The sequence below is a fragment of the Aptenodytes patagonicus genome, chromosome 10 (assembly GCF_965638725.1).
Source record: "Aptenodytes patagonicus chromosome 10, bAptPat1.pri.cur, whole genome shotgun sequence".
In the NCBI taxonomy this organism is placed as follows: Eukaryota; Metazoa; Chordata; class Aves; order Sphenisciformes; family Spheniscidae; genus Aptenodytes; species Aptenodytes patagonicus.
This window is the reverse complement of record NC_134958.1, coordinates 6,287,615-6,307,585: the sequence shown is the minus strand read 5'-3', so window position 1 is coordinate 6,307,585 and position 19,971 is coordinate 6,287,615. Positions and strand designations below refer to the sequence as shown.

Sequence of the window (19,971 nt, the reverse complement as noted above, 5' to 3'; positions counted from 1 at the left end):
TCCTCGGCGGGCTGCTGGGACAGACGCCAGCTGCTGGGCAATGGCAGCGGGAGCATGGCGGGGTTGGCTCTTCTTCAGGGCTTCTACAGGCGAGTGATTTATTTACAAGCAGCATGAGATGTCTCACGGGGCCAAGAGCAACCCCCGGCCAGGAGGAGGGACCCACAGCTCCCCAGGGAGCCCACATCCCCAGGACCGCAGGCTGCCTACCACCCTTTCAGCCAGGGAGACCCGGTGTCCTTCCCTTGCTCTTGGTGGCAGGTTTCTCCTGCACACCCGAGTGGATCAGCCCCTCGTTCCAGCTCATTAAACCCGCTTGCGTTCATAGTCACCAACTAAGCCGAATGGGTGGTTTATTGCCTGCTTGTCTTTGTTGCTTTATAAATACGACTGGCTGCTGGTGACACTGGTTTAGGCTGGGCCATTCAAGCTCTGGAGAGAAGGGTGGTGTGGACACCTGGGCGTCTCTGGCCCGCGGGGCTTCCTCCTCCCTGTTACCCAGTGTGATCCATCCACGCTTGGATCACACCTTGACTGCTAACACCCGTGGGGTAAGATGTGCTCCGAGACCCGCAGGGAGACGATGCTGAGGGGCAAGGTGGTTGATGACAAGCCAGGGTCTTTGTCCTCCACGCCCCCGGCCGTCAGCCTGCGTCCAGGCACCCCGACCCCACACCTTTTCGCCCAGCACGGGCCCTGGGTCGGCCTTGCTGTCCTCCGAGGCGGCTCAGGGAGGACGATAAGCCCTGGGGTGACATCTCCCCCGGGTCTGCAGGACCTTTCCGGGCAGCCGGCAGGGCTCCTGCCTGTCCCTGTCCCTCCTGCCCTGGGCTCGGCCCGCCCGCACACGCCCGCTCGGTGACGGGGGCCGCAGGGGAGCCGGTTTGCGGGCGGGCGTCGGTCTCCAGCGACGAGCGGCAGCCTGCCCGGGCGCAGGGCGGGCCGGGGCGGGAGCAGCGACTCCTGCGGCTCAGAGCCGGGGCTGCCCGCTGGGGCTGCCCGCCGCCCCGGCGCTGCCTGCCTGCCCCGCCCCGCTGAGGTCACAGCAGTGACATCATCCCAGCATCACCACCCCTACGCCCAATGAGAGGAGAGGGAAGAAAATGACCTCACCGCTACGAGCGCCCCGCCGGCTTTAAATTTTAAATTGGCGGCGGCGGCCAATCGGCTCGCTCCGGGCGCTGGCCTCTCCCTCTATTGTCGTCACGGGCTCTCGCCAATGGAATGCCGCGCTCCCCGCACGCACGCCGCGGCCGGCCAATCAGCGGAGAGCGCCGCTCGAACAGCCGGCGCCCCTCCTCCCTCCCGTCCCCCGCCCGCCGCCAGCGCGGGCGTCGCACTGCGCAGGCGCCCCACGCAGGCGCCCCACGCCGCCGCCCCACGCCGCCGCCGCCGCCGCCCAATGGGGAGCGAGAAATGGGAGGGGGGAGGAGGGGCGGGCGCTCGGCGGCAGCCAATGAGGGCGCGCGAGGCGAGGGCGCCAGCAGTTGTACCGGGCGATGGCGGCGGGCGCGCCCTGACGGGGCCCGCGGGCCGCGCGTGCGGCGGGGGCGGCCGTTGGGCCGTCGTGAGGCGGCGGGCGGGCGCCATGGCGTGCTCCCACAGCGTGGTGTTCCTGCTGGACACGGCCAGCCCGGGGCGGCGGGCGCGGCTCCAGCGCGGCGCCCTGCGGCTCCTCAACCACCTGGGCTGCCGCTTCGGCCTGCCCCGCCTCCGCTGGGCCTTCAGGTTCTTCGACTCGCTCGGGGGGCGCGGCGGGGCCTCGCGGGGCGGCGGCTTCCGCCCGCCTGGGCCCGGCGCCTGGGCCCGCTTCGAGGAGGAGCTGGCGGAGCGGTTCGGGGCGCGGGGACCCGCCGCCGTCCTGCCCGGGCCGGCGCCCCGCGCCGCCCTCACCCACAACGGCCTCAAGGAGACCCTCCTCGACTTCCAGTGGGACCGCCCGGAGATCGCGTCCCCCGCCAAGCCGCTCCGCAGGAGCCGGAGGACGGGGCTGGCCGCCGGCGAGGCCCCGGAGAGCCAGGCCCCCCCCGAGGGCTTTGTGAACGCCGTCTTCCTCTTCTCCCCCTGCCCCCACTCGCGGAGGGAGCTGCGGCAGTTCGTGTCTGGGAGCGACGGCCCTTCCTCCCCTCGTGAGCCGCCCACGGCTCAGGAGCTGGCGGAGAAACTCCTGCCCAGGAGCGTCCAGGAGTTGATTGCGGACCAGAAAATCACGCTGTTCTGGGTGGACACTGCCGAGTGGTCTCAGGTAACGAGATTGTAGCGCACAGCTTTCAGCTGTGAGTACTAGCAGGCCGTCTTCTACGCTACCCTCCCGTATACAAAGGGAGAGCAGTTTTATGCTGTAGCCTTTGAGTGGCAGGGAAAGGTCTCCAGTTACTGCCACGTAATCTCTTGTTCAGCAAGAGACTGAAAACTGGAACGGTCGTTCTCCCTGTGGAGACGGAGATACATCGGCAACTGGGTAACTGTACAGTGTTTATTGTTGGGTTGTCTCGTGCTTTGAGTTAGGTGGGAGTTACAGCTATTCAGAATTGCAAATAAGCAGTCTGACAACTCAGGTGTCTAGATACATGCTTGAAAATATTGGCTACCTCTTAATTCAGTGGGAATAGAATTTTCTTTATTGGGTTCCCGATAAGGTTAATAAACTCCATAAAAACACTTGGAAGGTGCTGTGTTAAGGTGGTCTGTATAGGTTTCTTAGGCTGGTTTTTCTAAAAGCATGCAACCTCTGTTTGTTCGGATGGAGGTTATCTCACTGCCAACATTAACCCGAGACTTCTCTGTTACTTTATTTCAGCTGATCGAATCCCCCGATCATGTTGGATACTGGACAATGTTTGAACTGATCCATCAGACGGGAGGCACCATTTTGCCAGCTGAAACCTTAGTGCAATGTTTGAGTCACCACAGGGCAGATCTTGCTCATGGCTTTCTTGGAGGCTCAAGTTCCCCAGTGCCACAGACTGTGCCTTGGACCATGCTTCTGCCGTTGGACGCGACTTTGAACTGCTTGTTCTCGAAGCCCTCTGTATTTCAAGCAGTATTCCCCCAGCAAGAAGGGACTTTGTTTCTCAGCATGCCTGGTAATTTAAACAAAAAAGTTAGGTGTGCATAATGACTGTCATCTCTCATGCAGAGTCCTTGATGAGTTTCCCTTGTGAACAGTATGCGTAGAAGCAACTTCAGATGTTTAAGAGCTTAAGTTTTAAAAAGAAAAAAGTCCTGCATGTGCTCTAGTTCCTCTGATATAAGAGCTATTAGCCCATGTTCCTGATTTGGTCTCTTCAGTTTTCCATGCTTCCAGAAATTTGGATGCACGAAGAGCTTTTTGCTGGCTCCACCTTATAGGTGTACACCCTTTTCTTCTACATGTTTTGCCTCGGCTTCAATTTGGCTAAACTAAGAACACAAATATAAAGCCCTTTCAAAAGAAAGCAGATTAGCTTTGGCTAAACTAAGAACACAAATATAAAGCCCTTTCAAAAGAAAGCAGATTAGCTTTAAAGCAGCATGCAGTGCGCGTTGGCTCTTTCTTTAGTGGTCCCTTCGTGCACTTGGTTCCTTCACGAGAGCTTGGGGAGATCAGTTCTGCAATACACTTACTGTAGAGCTACTCCCAGTTTAATCTCGGAATTTATTATTCTTGCATTGAAGTTGTCTCTTCTGGATGAAAAACCCATTTTACATGCTTTGGAACTTTTGCTTTATGTTACCCTTGCACAGGAGGAAAGAAGCAGGAAAGCTGTGCTGTGATCCTGGAACCCCTAGCCATGAGCCAAAGACAACTGCATTGTCCAGTCAACATCTTCCTGAAAGGTAGCTTGTCGGGTTGGAGCTTGATGCAGGCTGGCCACTTTCTCACAGAGAGCTGGATATTGCAGAGCTCGCAGGCTGAGCAGGCAGAACATGGCAGGTCACTGTTTCATCAGCTGTTAAGGAGTCTAGTGACTGAAGAACTGCACATGGTAAATCTTTCTCTTTGCCTTAAACTAATACCTGTTCTGTAATGAGCTGTGACAAAAGGGGTGACAGTGCATCATGTTGTGAAGACAATAACAGTGGTATTTGTTGCACTGCAAATTGCTCATTTGGAGCTAAATTCAGAGCATTCTTTAGGAAAGTAGGTAAGTCTATAACCTGTTTGTAAAGTATCTGTACTCCTTAGGTCTCTGTATTTCTAGGTAACAAACTTTTCTCTTTTTTTTAATGTAGGTTGCTGAGGTATCTCTGTCTAAAACTTGGTGCCCCTGCACCGCTGTTTTATCACCACTTTCTGAGAGTACTGCAGTTCTGACTATACTTGGTACTGAGAAGACTGCTGAACTTCAGCAATGCAACCTTGAAGGGGCTGTAGTGGAGAACTCTTCCCAAGACCATGCTCTTCACCTCCCAGATGTTGTGAATAGTGTGTTGAGTAAAATTAACACAATGGTGGAAGGTTCTCTGTCCAGTATGGGTAGGTGTCAGGAAATGCAAAACTTACCATCTTTTGGTCATCTCTAGATCTGATCTGGAGTGGAAAAATCTAAAGCTAATGATTTCCTCGGCGAGAATCTCTCATTTTTAGGACTTGTTAATTTTGTCTTCTGTGGCTCAGGCCTTGTGATGTGATGCAGAAATAAATCTGCAGTGGTGGTCCTTTCTGTTTTATTGACAGAGCATTAGCTTCCATTAGCTTGTAGGTAAAGCACAGCTACTTGTGCCTGGGGACAAGTTTTTAGAATGAGGTTTCCTAAAATGTGTCACATAGGCCATCCATGGCCAGTAAAGCCTTTGGGTGCGGCTGCAAGGAGGCTGCTTTTAGCTCACCTGTTTTGTGTTAGAGTGAATCTTACATGAGTCTCCCCGCCTGATGTCTTGGTTGTTAAATTGCCCCTCCAGGAGCAAAGGTTTGCTAAACCTCTGCTTTAGAGCCTCTGTGAAGGCTGAGACCTTCTGCCACTTTGTTTAGTTTCCTTCTAGTTTTTTTTTGTGTGTCTGCTCACAGGAGAAGAAACTCCTATGCCAGAGTGGGTCCAACGGGAACTGTCCCATACAGGGGGCTGGCATCCTTCGGTGCTTGAAGCATGGTATCCTGCATCGAATGCTTGTGGAGCAAGCTCAGATCTGATGGAATCATTCAGGTATTTTTCTGAAACGTCGCTGAGTAATAATCAAGGATTTCTGCTTCCTGTTAAGGGAGTATGGCTGTAGTGTTGCTCAGAGTTCTAGAATTAAACGCTCCTCTTAGTACTTTTATTTCTGTACTCAGTTTACTGTGTGCTTTTGCTTCATTATGTCTTGGTGTATATGTAGGAACTGGGAACAGGCTGTTGGGGTAGCAGTTTGCGTGGATTAAGATCTTGACAGTTTCAGGGGTGATATAGGTGACTTAAAATGACCTAAGTTACTTGGGGAGATGTCAGACTTCACCTCATCTTATGGTTCGATAGGATCCACTGTGAGATACTGAAGATAGTGGTTGTGTTATCACAGTTGGTATTTAGTAGGAATGAATAAGCCTGCTTTCTTCAAAGAGCTTGCTGAGTGAAACAAAACAAAAAAGCCTAATGCAGGATAGCTTAGCACAAAGCTGCTCATGTAGTTCTGTGGCATAGGTCAGTGGCATATCCATTGTACATCAGGCAACTCTTGTTATGCTTGTTTCCAACTTGGTGTGACCCCTTGAAGAGGGTGGTTTGGGTTTTTTTGTATCTCTTAAGTAAGAGTTTTAGGGAGCAGGCATTGGAAGAGTACCAGCGTGTGTTGCTTGCACTATATTGCTGTGGACTGGCACCTAGAAAATCCTGGTTCCTGTCCACAGGGAACAAGGGATATGCCTCCCACTCCCATTTTTTTTATAACTGTATTGAATGGCTCTTTTATATAGGCTCCTGCAGGTTCCTTGTGCTAACGGGAAGGACGATACAGACCAATCTGAAGTGGAACTCTCAGAAAGTCTGTCTGAGCTGTACCAGAGAAAATTCAGTGAAATATCTGCTGCAGCTGGACCAGGAAATAACAAAAAAAGACGTATGTATACTTTGGGATTATATGTGCATGTTGTCAATTAAAGACGATAAAGACTTCTCAGCAGGCCTTTTTAATACATGAACCCTAGAGTACTCTCCTGAGTAGCGGCATGCTTTAGATTTTTTTTATTTAGAGACAGTATCATTTACGTATATTAGGATTGTCCTTCAGTACAACCCAAATGACTCTAATTCAAGGCTGCGCAGTGACTGACAAAACCGTTAAAAAGCAGCATGCAGAGCTCTGCAGTTTCACTCGTTTTTGAAATAGGGACTGCTCCAACTACTAGTAAATATTGCAACCTCTCAACTTTGCTCTAATTTGGAGAAATAAAACACTTTCTTCTAGAAGAGTTTAATCATTGCCTTTCAGTACACCAACCACAGTTGATTATACCCTACCTGATGTATCCCTAAGTCTTGCTCTGTCAGCTGTTCCTATTCAAACATAAGATTGCTTCATATATATATAACTTCTGATTACACCTATGTAAGTTCTTATGCAGAGCAACAGTTTTCACCTGCTTTTTACTTAGAGAAGTAGCTGCCTGCTGTGCTGCCTGTACATGTATTTCATGGAGAAGTTCAAACCTTTTTGGGCCATGTTTTCCATGAGAAGGTTACTAATCTCACTTGACAGTAACACAGAATTCGGTATTATGCTCTGCCTTGGGTGGAGTTCCTGCCCCAGTGTGTCTGATGGTAGAACTACCTTTTTCTGGCGTTGCAGGTGGAGTTCCCCGAACTCCAGTCAGGCAGAAGATGAAGACCATGTCCAGATCCCTGCAGATGCTCAACGTAGCAAGACTGAATGTAAAAGCTCAGAAGTTTCAACCCGATGGTGCGCCACTAACAGTGAATGAGAAGGTTCCACAGAAGCTTTCATCAAAAAGATTGGATGAAAAGGTGGAAGAAAAGGAAAAGGCACTTAAAATATCAATAGGTGTGTGTTATCAGTCCTGATATTTGTAGGAGGTCACATGGGATTTTTATGGAAGGGAGAGGGAAGGATAATAATGGAGTATTAGGTGCTAGGGAGCAGGTCAATGTTTGGGTTTCTGTATCTTCAGCTTGGCACAGAGTGGTTATTTTTTTCCACCCTTCTCCCAGTTAGTTTCTATAAATGTTTACAACTAGTGTTACAACTACTCCCGGGGTTAGCTTCCTGCCTTGTCTCCATCTGAAAAAAGCAATAAGGAACTATCTTTTCTTTTGGTTAAAAAAACCCCCAAAAACAGTAGAGGGAGGCACCCGTCAAGGTGTAACTGGAAGTGTAGTCCGATTTACTAATTATGCAGAAGTAAAGGGAATTTCTTGACTGCTACAGTAACCTGAAAGCTTGGTGATCTACTTGGAACTAAGCTTATCATTTGTCATGGGTCTGGACCTGGGACTGCTTCTGTTAGTCTGTTCTGTGGTCTGGATGCACTTTTTGCTAGAGAAAATCTTTTTGATGACCTCCTCTGTTCCCCTCTTCAGCTGGAATGAGTGTTTTATCAGTAAAGTGTGTTGAACAGGCATTTAGTTAACTTAAACCGCTTCCCTTGCAGACTTAAAAACTGAGGAGGAACTGCAGTCCCATTTAATTGCAAGCTACCAGAAGGCTGTTGCTGAGGGAGTTCTTTCATCTGTGTGTGCCCAGAATATGATCATGGCCATTAAAAGGTTTTTGAAAGTACAAGATGCCAAAGAGAAAGAGGTAGGTAAGAGCATGTTGGGCAGGGTTGTTACTGATCTGGAAATTAAAAGTTTTTGCTATTTCAGGCTACCTTTCCTTCATCTTACCTGAAGTTTTCATGCGCAGTTGCATGTAGTTAAAACCACAACCGCTAACTACTTCTATCTGTGCCGACTCAATAGTGAAAAACTGCAGGTAGTTGTAAAGAATGTAGGAAAATCCAGTTCGGTTACCAGTTTAGACCTTTGCCAAAGATTGCAATGGATATCTTTTTCCTTTACGTTGACCTCATTCTGAATTCTAATTTCACTTATTCAAAGTCAGTATTTTTAAACAATACGTTCTTGCAAACCATATTTTTAAAAAGGTGCATCTTCTGGTTTTGCTTTACATGGCAAATCTAGGCCTACTACTTCTCCAGGAAAGAGAAATAGTTCAAGGTATTTCTTACTTTAAGTGTTACTTCTATAAATAGTGTTAAAGATTGTAACTCACTGAAACCAAAATTGGTAAACTTGTGAATAATTGGAAAAAATACTGTGAAAGACAAATTCATAGTTACTGAAGAAGGCCTCAAGCTGCAAGCAAGTGACCACCTCTGTGATTTCAAGCTGTAAGTTCTTCTATGTCTCATGTCATTGTGACTTTGCTACTGAAAGAAAAAGAGAATTCCTTTCCCTGAAGGAGAAGAAAAAAAAAAATAGAGCTATTCCCAAAAGAATGGGTCAACATAGGAGGGGAGAAAAACCTGTCCTGCAGAGAGGGAACAGACTTTAAGTTTTTGCTGTAATTCTGTGTCTCTGCAGGTGGCCTGTGTGGAAAGAGTCAGAAACCATCTCCTGAAGACCAGCAAAATGCTCAGACAACAGCATGGCTCACAGAAGGAGACCAAAGTCAGAGAGTATGAGACACTATTTACTTCAACTTCTGAGATACTGTGGAGTTGGTTAGCAGTTTTTAATGGTGGCTTTTTTGTACGAGTGGAAAAGTATTTACATGGGGTAAATATTCCAAGGAGAACATCTGGTCACAGTAAAAACATTTCATTAAATGCAAATATATGCATGCTGTGTGATAAGCATTGTAGCCTATATCTGAAATGAGGCATCTCCTCTGCCACCAAAATGAAATGCTAACCAAATTATGCTGTCAAATGGAGCCGCTTCCCCTGCCATTGCTTTTTTGAGCACACCTTTTGCAGTAAATATGCTGTTTCCACCAGAAAAAAAGGCAGTGAATGACTACTTGTTTTCTTAGGTGTCGACTTCAGGTATTTTTGCGCCTTGAGTTGTGTCTTCAGTGCCCTTCACTGCAAAGCAACACTGACGAAATGGAGCAGCTGTTAGAAGAGGCAAGTAATTATAGACCAGGTTGTGTTTCTGGATGGCACTAGAAATGCAGACTTGGAACCTGTAGTTTTCCCCTGATTTTATGGTAACCGTTTTATATTTCTTGCTAAAAAAATCTGGTGTTGCAACTGTCACAGCTTAATCCACTTTCCCACCTGACTTTCTCTTCCAGATGACAGATATGCTGCGCATTTTATGTCTGACTGAAGACCCAGGGTATCTTACAAAATTTCTAGAGGAAATATTAGAATTGTAAGTTCTTTAGGATGATTTAAGTGTTACTGGGGACTGAGGTTTTGGTTGGGTATCTTTGACTACAGCTTTCATTTACTTCATCTTTGTAACTTTCAGTTTAGGTATGTTCTTGTTACACTTGTATCTTGATTAAAGAAAAAGTAGTGGATAAGCAAGTAAACTAATGAAAACCCAGTTGATTTTCAGTTGTTTGTTTTTTTAATTGACACAAGAACAAAAATTTAGTTCAAACCTTGGGATTGAAACGTTGACAGTTTTGTGGGGGATTGTATTTAATGTGAGTTCTCTCTGATGCTCTAGGTATATGAATTCTATACCGAAGACCCTTGGAGATATTTACTACGGTCTTGGTACACAAATACCCCCGAAGCTGACATCTGTTCTGCCTTCAGACTTCTTCAGTGATGACTCCGTGACTCTGGACAGCAAATCTCCAGGCCTTCCACCGTCTTTATCATCTGCCTTAACTCCCAGCACTGTTTGCCTACGCAGCGAGAGTGATCAGCTGGAGGAGCTGCGCACCAGATCTGCCAAAAAGAGAAGGTAATAATTCCAAATAGGAGGCAGCTTGTTGCAGCCTGGGCAGCGGCTGAGGACTTATCTAAACTACAGCTCAGTCATCTTTGTTTCTGTTGCTGGATAGCTAGCTGGGGCAAGCTGACACCTGCTGATAGCTCTGCAAGCCTGAGAGAAATATTAAGGGCTCCCATTCTTCATTTTGACTTACCATTGTTGAGTATTTGAAAGTGCAAGCTTGATTCTGTATGTGTGTCTTATGCACAAGTGGAGTTCATGAGCATCTTCCGTGAGAGGAAGAGGATGTTCTACTGTGCAGTAGGTGACCCTATATTGTTAAAGTTAAAACTGTGATTTACTGTAGACCTCTATGTTGGGGATCCTGTGTACATTTTAGCAAATTGTGAAATGAGTTTTAATACCAACCTTAAAGTTAGGTATAGCTATTTATATTGCAAATAGAATCATAGAATACTTCGGGTTGGAAGGGACCTCTAAAGGCCATCTAGTCCAACCCCCCTGCCGTGGGCAGGGACATCTTCAACTAGATCAGGTTGCTCAGAGCCCTGTCCAACCTGACCTGGACTGTTTCCAGGGATGGGGCATCCACCACCTCTCTGGGCAACCTGTGCCAGTGTTTCACCACCCTCAACGTAAAACATTTCTTCCTTATATCTAGTCTGAATCTTTCAATGTTGTAACCGAAGTGAGGTACCAACGCAAAGAATTTGTAATCTGAATTTAGGTAAAGACTTCCTATCTCTAGAGTCAAACCCAAGTTTAATTGTCATTAGGTTGATATCTACACTTCTGATCTTATTTTAACTAAATCTTTGTATACTTTCTAAAGGAATAATGTGTTAGCCAGACACAGGAGCATGACAGAAGCACCACAGAACTTGCGTCAAATTGAGATTCCCAAGATAGCCAAGAATCCCATCAGAAAGGTAAAACTCTTCCAAAAGGATTGTGTGTGGGTTGCTTCTGCAGGGGTGCAGCAGTGTTGTGAAGTGACACTTGAGTGCAAAAACTCTTGCTCTATATTCACTTAGTAAGTATGCCCTGTATCAGCTGTACTGAGATCAAAATCGTTTTGAAGGAGAAATTGAAATAATATGTGGTTCAGAGCTTGCAGTTCATATTCATAATGGTTAAACATAACATTAAACTGCTGGTGAGGCTAATTTCTTTTTTGTTTCAGGAGAACTCGCGTTCTTACCTTGCCTCTGAGAAGGCCCAACAAGTGCCTTTGTTGCAGAAAGAAGCAGTGCAAGGTATATTGACTTCTAGCTTTTCCATGGAAAGGTGCGTCTTCAGCACGTGTTCTCCCTGTAAAATTTAGTGAGCTGTGATGAAATATGCTGAAGCATGCTGGAAATCTGAAGAAAGTTTTGCTGAATTCTGCAAAAACTCAGAGGAAAAAATAATCTCTGTATTCTGTATGTGCTCACATGCAAAAAACTTAAATCATTTATCCTGCAAAGAAAATCTTTCAATTCTTCCTTGAATCTTGTAATTATTTCCATGTTTTCTGTCCTGGAAAAAAAAAAAGTGAGGACAGAAGTGACCTCTCATATCTGGAAACAGGATGTCTTTCTGCAAAACATTTAATAAAATGCAATCTCACCTGCATTCTCTGAGCCTACATGTGCTTCAGTTGAGATTTTGTAGCTCACTTAATGTTACTCCATCTGGGACGCTGACTGGCTGCTTTTTCTGCTATGGCATCTGCTTGTAGCTTATGGCTGGAATAATGCAAGTAATGTAAATTTCGAAGAGAAGTCCAGGATGGATTTAGAGGGGGACATGTTCCAGTAGCAGAAAACAATTTTTCAAAGCTTTGTGGCCTCTAAAGAGTTGTTTTTCTACACTGGTATGTGATGTTCCCATCTCTAGTGGCCTGACAAACTTATCTTTATGTAATTTTTTTTTTCCTCTTTTATTCCTTTTAATCTGATCATTTCTTGCTTTGCCTTGCCTCACAGAGGTTACAAAGGTAAGGAGGAACCTCTTCAATGAAGAGATACTTTCACCATCAAAAAGGTCTATGAAGAAGATGCCTAGAAGCCAGTCAGTATCTGCTGTGGAAGGCCTAAGATACAAATGCACTGATGAAGGCACTAAAGGTAGGACATGACTTGCACATGTAGGATTGTTGCAGAAGAGCTTTTGCTAAAATTCCTATTCTTGCGTCCTCAGTTCTATGAAACAACTAATAACCCTATGTTTTTACTGAAGGAGAAAATATTTCAGATCAGTGCTGTAGTGTTTGGATAGTGAGTGGGATGGTATTGAAACAGAAATGTGTTTTTTACTGAATTCTCCACACCTCATAAAGAAAACAAATGTTAAAAATGCTTGGTTAAAAAAGGATCTGTGAATGAAAGATGAAGAATAAAAGTTATCTCAGTACTGTGTCAGACAATCAACCTACTATTAATAAATAATATTGAGGGAGTGGGAAGGGAGTATAGACACTGGACTCTGAAATATATGAATATAGCTTATGAGAGCACAATGATTCCATATTGGCTGTCATTCTTAAACTGAAGCCTGTACAAAACTGTTTGTTTATTTGTCCTAACTGCTTTATACTTGTGCAGCCTTACAGCTCTTGCTTGATTTTTAGATCATCGCAAGTTACTGACCAAGAGAGTTGCAGAAACACCACTACATAAACAGGTCTCCAGGAGGCTACTACATAAACAGATCAAAGGCCGGTGAGTAAGCTACTCCTGAATTTCTTCAATAAGTACTGGATATTTAATTAACGGCTGTGAGCACAAGAACCAGATATCTTCTTTGTGGTCAAAGTGTCATCTTCACCTACGGCAGCAAGAGAACCAATGGTGGCTAAATTCTGTTGTCTGAATGGGGAGAAATGCTGTTTGTTTCATTGTGTAAGTCAGGGTACCTTAATTCCTGCAGCAAACTGCTGTTAAGGTTTAGTTGCTGCTTCAAGGGCTTCTGAAGAAAAGGCCTGTGCTGTAATTTGTGGAGTCCAGGCTGAAATTTAGCATTTATTTTCATGTAGAACTGTTACCTGTACCACAGCTAGACAGTTACCCATACTCAATCAAATGTTAATAGGAGGCAAAGTGCTTACTAATTGCTCACTTAGAGTAGCCCACAAAGCAGTATATTGTTGTAGAGTATTGCTTTTCAGTCTTTATGGTAAGTTCTGTTTTTGTAAATGTGAACAGTATGTTAAGTCCAAAGTGTTTGCTGTTTCTCAAGGTCTTCTGATCCAGGTTGCGACACTGGTGTTGTAGAAGAGTCTCCAGAGAAGGCCATGAATGGTAAACACTGATTTTTTTTTTTCTTTTTTTTTATTAAGGGTGTTTTTTGCTGTGTTGTAGCTCGTAAGATGAGCATGCCTCAATTTGGGTAATTCATGATTAGTCAGTACAAAAGTATTGTATTATTCTGTTGGTGGAGCACAGCCTCCTCTGACAGAACCACTTGCTGCTCACTGCTTTGACAACCCTGTGTAGCAGAAGTTAAGAAAGAAAGGTAGTAACTCTTTTAAATGAAAATACATGAAGGATCTTGAGGGTGAACAAGATTCTGAGCTGTTATGATTACTGTCAAACCAGCATATGCAGAGGTTTTTTTTTTTATGTAACTTCAACATGTGCTGTGCCCCTAACGTTGCTCTGATTCCTGCTGTAACAGATAGCCACCTGGCTCTGTGGAGTGTCTCTGTTACGTAGGTTACTGCTGTTTCTTATCCTCAGGAAGCAAGAAGAAAACAGCATGGTTGGGCAAGCAGGAAGATGCAATCACTAGTAAAAAGAGACAGGAGAATTAACTAATCATCTAACCTGGATGTAACTTGAATTGAACATGACTTTTCTAGCATTCCTTTCCATGTAGTTGCTAGAGAGGGACGAGAGTAATCATGACTTAGAGGAGGGGGCATCATGATTTGGAAGGACATTTGTATGCATCGATACTGCAAATCCCCAAGAAAGTTGAAGCTTTCTTCTTCGCACGCTTGCCTCCCTACATGAGATAGTTAGCTGTATGGAAGTTTCTTCTGAGTGTGTTCTTTTCAGTTATGAACTATTCCTGAAGATGTCCCCATTGTTGAAGGAGAAAGAAGGCCCAATCTCCAATATCCTTATCTTTTCAGAAGCAGGTTTGAGAAGAAGCCCACGCATCAAACAGCTGTCTTTGAATAGGACCTGCTCTGGTGTTTTGTATTCCACTACACAGCCCAGCTCACAAAATTCACAGCGAGTCCATCAGGGACAAGAAGAGGAGAGCTGTACACTGCAGGATGTAGAAGGTACTGAATGGGATTTGAGCAGGCTGATACTGCTGATCTGAAAAGCTGGCATGGATGGCTCTAAGTTTGATTTGATTTGGCTCTACAAGAAACTGTAAGAAGCTAAGAGCTATCATGTAATATCTTCGGTAGACACAAATTCATCCCCAGTAATTATTTTTGAATTGGGAATCTGAATTTGGAGGACGGTAAGGCAGCTATTTCTATGATGAATACACTGCCAACTTAAGAAACCGGTCAGGCCCATCTAACAGAATACCGCTGATTGCCAGTCTGCATTCCTTAAATGCAGTGAAATCCCTGTAAAATATGGGACAGAAATCCTAAAGCTACTTTCAGTGTACTCTGTGGCAGCATAAAGCAATGACTGATGGGATCTTCTTTGCTGGCTTTCTCGGTAGGATTATCAGCTATAAATGGTGACATTTAGTTCTTTATATTATACTTACTAGAATGCTTAGTCATGAACCAGAACTTTCTTAAGCTACAAGCTATAAATAGAATAAGAGGCTGAGGTATTTTGTACTTTTTTTTTTCTGCTAGAGCACTCTTTCTGCAGGTGGATATTAGTTTCATATTGGGATATAACAATAATTCTGGTGAAGCTTTAACATTTGGCTAGAAAAGAACATGCCAGGGCTTTGTACACTACTTGTCCATACATCTGAAGTGATTGAGACCATTGTTTGCGGCAGGTTACTTGGTGTTAGTTGAATTGTACTGTTCCACTTTATAGGCATTAAGCAGCATTCGGAGACCCCCACTGTCCAGACTCCCAAGAGGTTTTTCTTTGGTGCAGTCATTGACACGTGTAGCTCTGCAGTGAAGCATTCACCTGGAAGGAGGAGAACAAGAAAAGATTCCTTACACTTAGAGGAGCTGACTGCCTGTCAGGTAGAAACACTTACCTTTCCCTCTTTCTTCCCATCCCCTTTTTCTGTTCAAGTTCAGTGAGACCTACACATCTTAAATTTAGTGTTTCTGTTAAGTCTAATCAAATGGGTTTTTGTGTTTCAAATCTTGAGAAGTAAATATCAAGAGGGGTAGATAATACTGCTGGAATAGAACAAGCATGATTCTTTATCTTTTTTTTTTCCCCTGCAGACTCCTAGAAAAACACCTCATAAACTCGCCCAGAAGCCACTGAGTTCTGCCAGTAAGCTACCAAGGAGATCACCTCGCATTCTCCACAGGACACCACAGAAGCTGGAGAAGACTCCTGGCAAAAGTCCAGCTGCTAAGCAGACTGCAGCTAAGTGTTTGGGAAAGTACTTTTCTCATCCTGTACAAGGGATCAAGTCACCATCTGCGTTAACTGAAAGTAAGAGGGTTCACTTACTGCAAGGAACTTCTAAGGATTGTTCTCCAGCAGAAAGACTTTCCCCTCCTTGCAAAGAGGCTGGCTTACAAATACCAGAACATGAAGGGTTTGCAGTGCTCAATGCCTCATTGTTACCTCTGACAGATTCAAATCCAGCTGCTTCTTCCCCCTCTGCCGTCCAGGAAAGATGTTTTACAGAACTGCAAACTCCAAGACGTTCCTTGAGATACCTCTCAAAATTAGCATCTCCAGTTGGTACTCGGAGGCAAATCCTCACAAAGGAAATTCAGCTGCAGTCAGATCTGTTATCTCAAGCAACTAAAAGTACTCCCAGGAAACCTGAGGATCCCGGTTCAAAATTATGTACCAGCCCACTGAGTGCAGAAATATCGCAGCTCGCTGTGAGGCTAGAGCCTCCCTTCAGTTCTCTCCGTGAAAGTTCCGTGAACACTGTGGCAATCTGCTCTCCTTCCCACGCGCAGGCTAGGGAGTCTGATTGGGAACTTAGTGCATCTAAACCATCTTTTCAAAAATCTCCAGGTATTACTGGCACTTCGCTGAGGTCCCTGCTTCACACATCCAAGCAGGCCAAATGTGAACCAAATTCTGGAGGAAAGAACCTCACACTTGCATGTGCAACACCTTCTAAAAATAAGGACAGTCATGACAGTGGCAGTAACTCTTCTGTAGAAAGCCTCCAGCTTTGTCAGTCACAAGTTACTGAAAATACCCCTGTATCGGAGAAAAATAAACAGATGGATGTAGCGTCTCAAAAGTCTCCTCCAAGAGAGGACTCGGAAAACTTGGAAGAGCATTTGTCTCCAAAGCCTTCTGCTGGAGGGCAGGTACGTGCACAGAATGCTGAGATAGAGCGTGAGCAACTGGTTAAGGAGGGGAACTCCAGTGCAAAGACCTGTGAGTCCTTCCTAAGTGGTTCTCAAACAGTTAGTGATGACTTGGAACCAAGAATCCTGCAGAGAGAAGAATATAGGGGGCTGAAGGCTCCAAGTCTTAAGAGACACTCCAGATTTGCCCTGAATACTTCGCCTCCTATGCCAAGGTCTGCTCCTGCCTATTCTTTACGCTGCACTGCAGACAGGAGACAGCGGGAAGCTGCTGCACGGATGGGAAATCCTCAACTTCTAGCCAAGTTCTCTACTCCTAAAAGTCGTTGCAAACTGCCTTCTGCTAGCCCACCGACTTACGAAGTTGAACTTGAAATGCAAGCTTCAGGCCTGCCCAAACTTCGCATTAAGAAAATTGGCTCTTGCTCATCGTTGGAAGTTCAACCTGAAGCAAGCGCCAGCAAACCCAAGGGAGGAGAAAGCCCCTTTGGTGATCTTGCTATGACCTGGTGTAGCAAGCACCCGGGAAAACTAGCAGCTGCCTGTGTTTCACCGTCCTGCTTTCGCTCTTTCCACAGTACACCTGGAAAAGGTGGAGGACAGACCTACATATGCCAGTCATACACCCCAACAAGCTGTGCCTCTAATGCCACCTCCCCGTCCCCCTTAGAAGCAGGAGTTCCCCGGACGCCTTCTCCAAAGCAGAAGGGGAGGACTACCCCTGATGCTATCAACGATTGGCCTCGGAGAAAGAGAGCAGCAGGCAGCACTGCTAACGCTAGCTGTGGTCAAAGTGAGAAGAATGCTGATGAACAGAAGAGAATGTCAACAGGCAGAGAAGGAGAGATGAAGATCTTGGAGCATTGCAGCAGTAAAGTAACAAATACTCTTGGGGAGTTTGAACTGGAAGGGATTTACAGGCTCCAGGATCAGGCATCTCCTAGTGACTCTGAACCCAGGGCCGATGAGGACTCAGCCATGGGAACTTTTGGCTTGAAATCTCGGAAGCGGGTCTTTACGTATCTATCGCCAGAAAAGGAGGAGAATCATGATGCCAAGAGATCTTGCACTGATAGGTGCAACTTGGATCTTACTGGCTTTTCCACAGCTGAGGGCAACAGAAGCAAATCAAGGACGGACTCTCTACTTCCTGAGAAACCAGGAGCATGTGCGCTCATAACTCTTGAGCAGCACAGTTGTGTAGGGGATGACGATGTCTTCCTTTTGTCAGGTAATTAAGTGGCACAAGTGACACTCCGTTGAAATTCAGAGATGGTTAAAAATGTGGGGTAGACAAAATTAAGAACACAATTGTTTCTGTCTTACTATCTGAGGGAGAATGAGGGGGAGAGTGTGTTGTAAATGATGTGGAAGTTAATTATGGGGAGAGGCAGACTGGATGTGAGGAGTTCATCAATGGGGTATTAATGATGGGAGAGAGATCAGAGAAATATGAAAGAGCAGGAGGCTGGAGGAATTAAAAGGAAAGTTTGAGAACTTGAGGAGGGAGGATTCCAACTGCATCCAACTGGCGATTTATTTGGGTTTGTGTTGATGCCGCTAGCTGTTTCTGCCCAGCATCCAGCACTGAAGCCAACTGTCTTTAAGTCTAAAGCTTGGCTGCTTCAGTATAGGCTGGAGCCTGGGCGGGGTTAGTTCCTTAAGCTGGTCCTGTAAGAGACTTTCTGTACCTACAGACCTTGTTTTTGTATTTACAGACCATCGTGGTTATAATAGTTTTCTTCCAGGACACATGAGTTAACTGAAGAGTAACTATGTGTAATATGAGTGAAGCGCTTTTCTACTAAACCACCTAAGAAAATTAAATGCGCTAAGAGCTAATTCTGTTTACCTAAGTCCGCTAAGACTGCCGTTTACCTTTCTTGATGCCAGAAACCCACTGTGCCAGCCTAGATTTTGTTTCAGATAAACTCAAAGTATCACTTGTACTGATGGAAGTTTTGAGGTAGAATAAAGGCTGTGTATGAGACTTACCTGAAAGCACTCCTGAGTTGTCAGTTTGCTGCAGCATCTCACTGTGCTTCTCCAGGCTCAACTCCACCAGTGAAGAGCGCGCTCTCTGCTAGCAGCCTTCTAGCACTGACCCAATCTCCACTGCTGTGCCAGGGACAGACACCGCCATCTCGGAGAAAGTGTGTTCAAGGTAACCACCTGTGCTGTGAGGAAAGGCTGGGCTTGAGCAGACTAGGTGTGCTCTCCGCTTGCCTGCAACTAAACGAGAACAAAAGCATACTGTGCTAGGGATTGGTTTTTGTGCAGAAAGCCTGTGGCTGTATCTGCCGCTTCTGTATTCAGTGTCTCAATCTCACATGCTTCCAAGAGGCTTGGCATGGACTGGGAATTTTGGAAGGGAGGGGAGGTAGCAATGAAAGAGAGTAGCTTAGTAGGAAGTGCAGCTTACTGTTCTTGTTGTTTCCAGTCGGTATTGGGCTTCTTGGAGTCACCAGTAAGCTTTGGCAAACTGTGGCTTTAATTTATTCTTTCTATTTTGTAGAAGAGGAATCTGATGCCTTCCAAATTACTGCCAACCAGGAGCTGTCTCCATTCCACATCATGGCTTCCAGGAAGCGTCCCCTTAGCAGGACTTACTCACGGAAAAAGCTGCTCAGCTGAAGTTTGGAGCCAGAACAGTATGGGAAACTTTGCATTATCCTAGCTGTATAACGTGCTTTTTAACAAGGACCTTATATTTGGTGCTGGACTGGAGCTGTCTTGTGTTGGCAGGAGACTGGATACAAGCATACGACAGTGGAAATAAGGACCACTCTAAAGTCTGGGGTTTTTTTAACCTCAGTTGCAGCATCTCTCTATCCATTCAAAGCCTAGCTTGATCTTTCTGGCACTTCTCTTGCATGTGGTAGCTGAGTTCTGCAGTGAAGGTTCAGTTCTGCTAGGTAAAGAGGGACAATTGTCACTTTTCTACAGCTTTCTTGTAAAATAAACTGATGTGAATTTTCATTGTGTCACTTAATCAGAAATCTGTCTTTAGCCCAAGTGATGGGCGAGGGATTGGGGCTGCAGGAAGAAGGATGCTGGAGGTGAATGGGTACTAAACAAGCTGCATGCTCCTGCTGTGTATCTTGTCCTGATACTAACTGGATCCCTCTGTTAGTTGCATCCAGTTTGTCAGTTTAGTGAGAAAATAACAAGCAGATTAGCTCTGACGGATTAATGAGTAAATCCCTCAGAATTACTTGACAAATGCCAAAAGAGTACAGAGCAGGGGAAAGATAATTTAGCTGGGAACAGGGAAGGAGAGGAGTTTGATTATTCCTCTTTGCAGATCGCGAATGGTTTGGTGTATCTGCTCCTGGCCGCTGCTGGGCAAGCAGGTGCTGATGGAGTAACTTCGGTGTCCTTTTCTGCAAACTTGCAGTGAGCCGGAGAGGACTGGCTGGGGAAGCTTCCCTGGGAGGTCAAACGTGATGGAATAACTGGAGATGACAGTTCAAAGACTACTCTTTACTAAACTGAGTCACTGATTAAATAGTGACTTAGTTGCCTGTGAAACATGTGCTTGCATTCTAACCCCATGAAGACAGGAGGAGCTGTGATTCAGTGCCTGAGATGTAGCCTACAAGGGGCTAAAATTGTGCATTATCTTGGAAGGGCTGAGTTTTTCCTTTAGGATAGCAATCTCTTTGTGCACAGCAGGGTATCGGGGAAGTCACCCCACCGTGT

At 45.7% G+C, this 19,971-nt stretch overlaps 1 protein-coding gene across 1 annotated transcript; it reads left to right on the top strand.

The window, feature by feature from the left end:
- The first annotated feature begins 1,588 nt into the window (after positions 1-1,588).
- On the top strand, positions 1,589-19,248 carry TICRR (TOPBP1 interacting checkpoint and replication regulator). The gene is made up of 22 exons (XM_076347931.1): positions 1,589-2,245; positions 2,801-3,086; positions 3,727-3,968; positions 4,216-4,459; positions 4,991-5,126; positions 5,873-6,015; positions 6,745-6,957; positions 7,565-7,713; positions 8,499-8,593; positions 8,950-9,043; positions 9,214-9,293; positions 9,597-9,839; positions 10,663-10,759; positions 11,014-11,086; positions 11,798-11,938; positions 12,442-12,532; positions 13,050-13,111; positions 13,948-14,103; positions 14,840-14,997; positions 15,208-17,500; positions 18,320-18,433; positions 18,785-19,248. The coding sequence occupies exons 1-22, from the start codon at positions 1,589-1,591 to the stop codon at positions 18,901-18,903; spliced, it is 5,886 nt and encodes a 1,961-aa protein (XP_076204046.1). The 3' UTR covers positions 18,904-19,248.
- Positions 19,249-19,971: the final 723 nt, after the last annotated feature.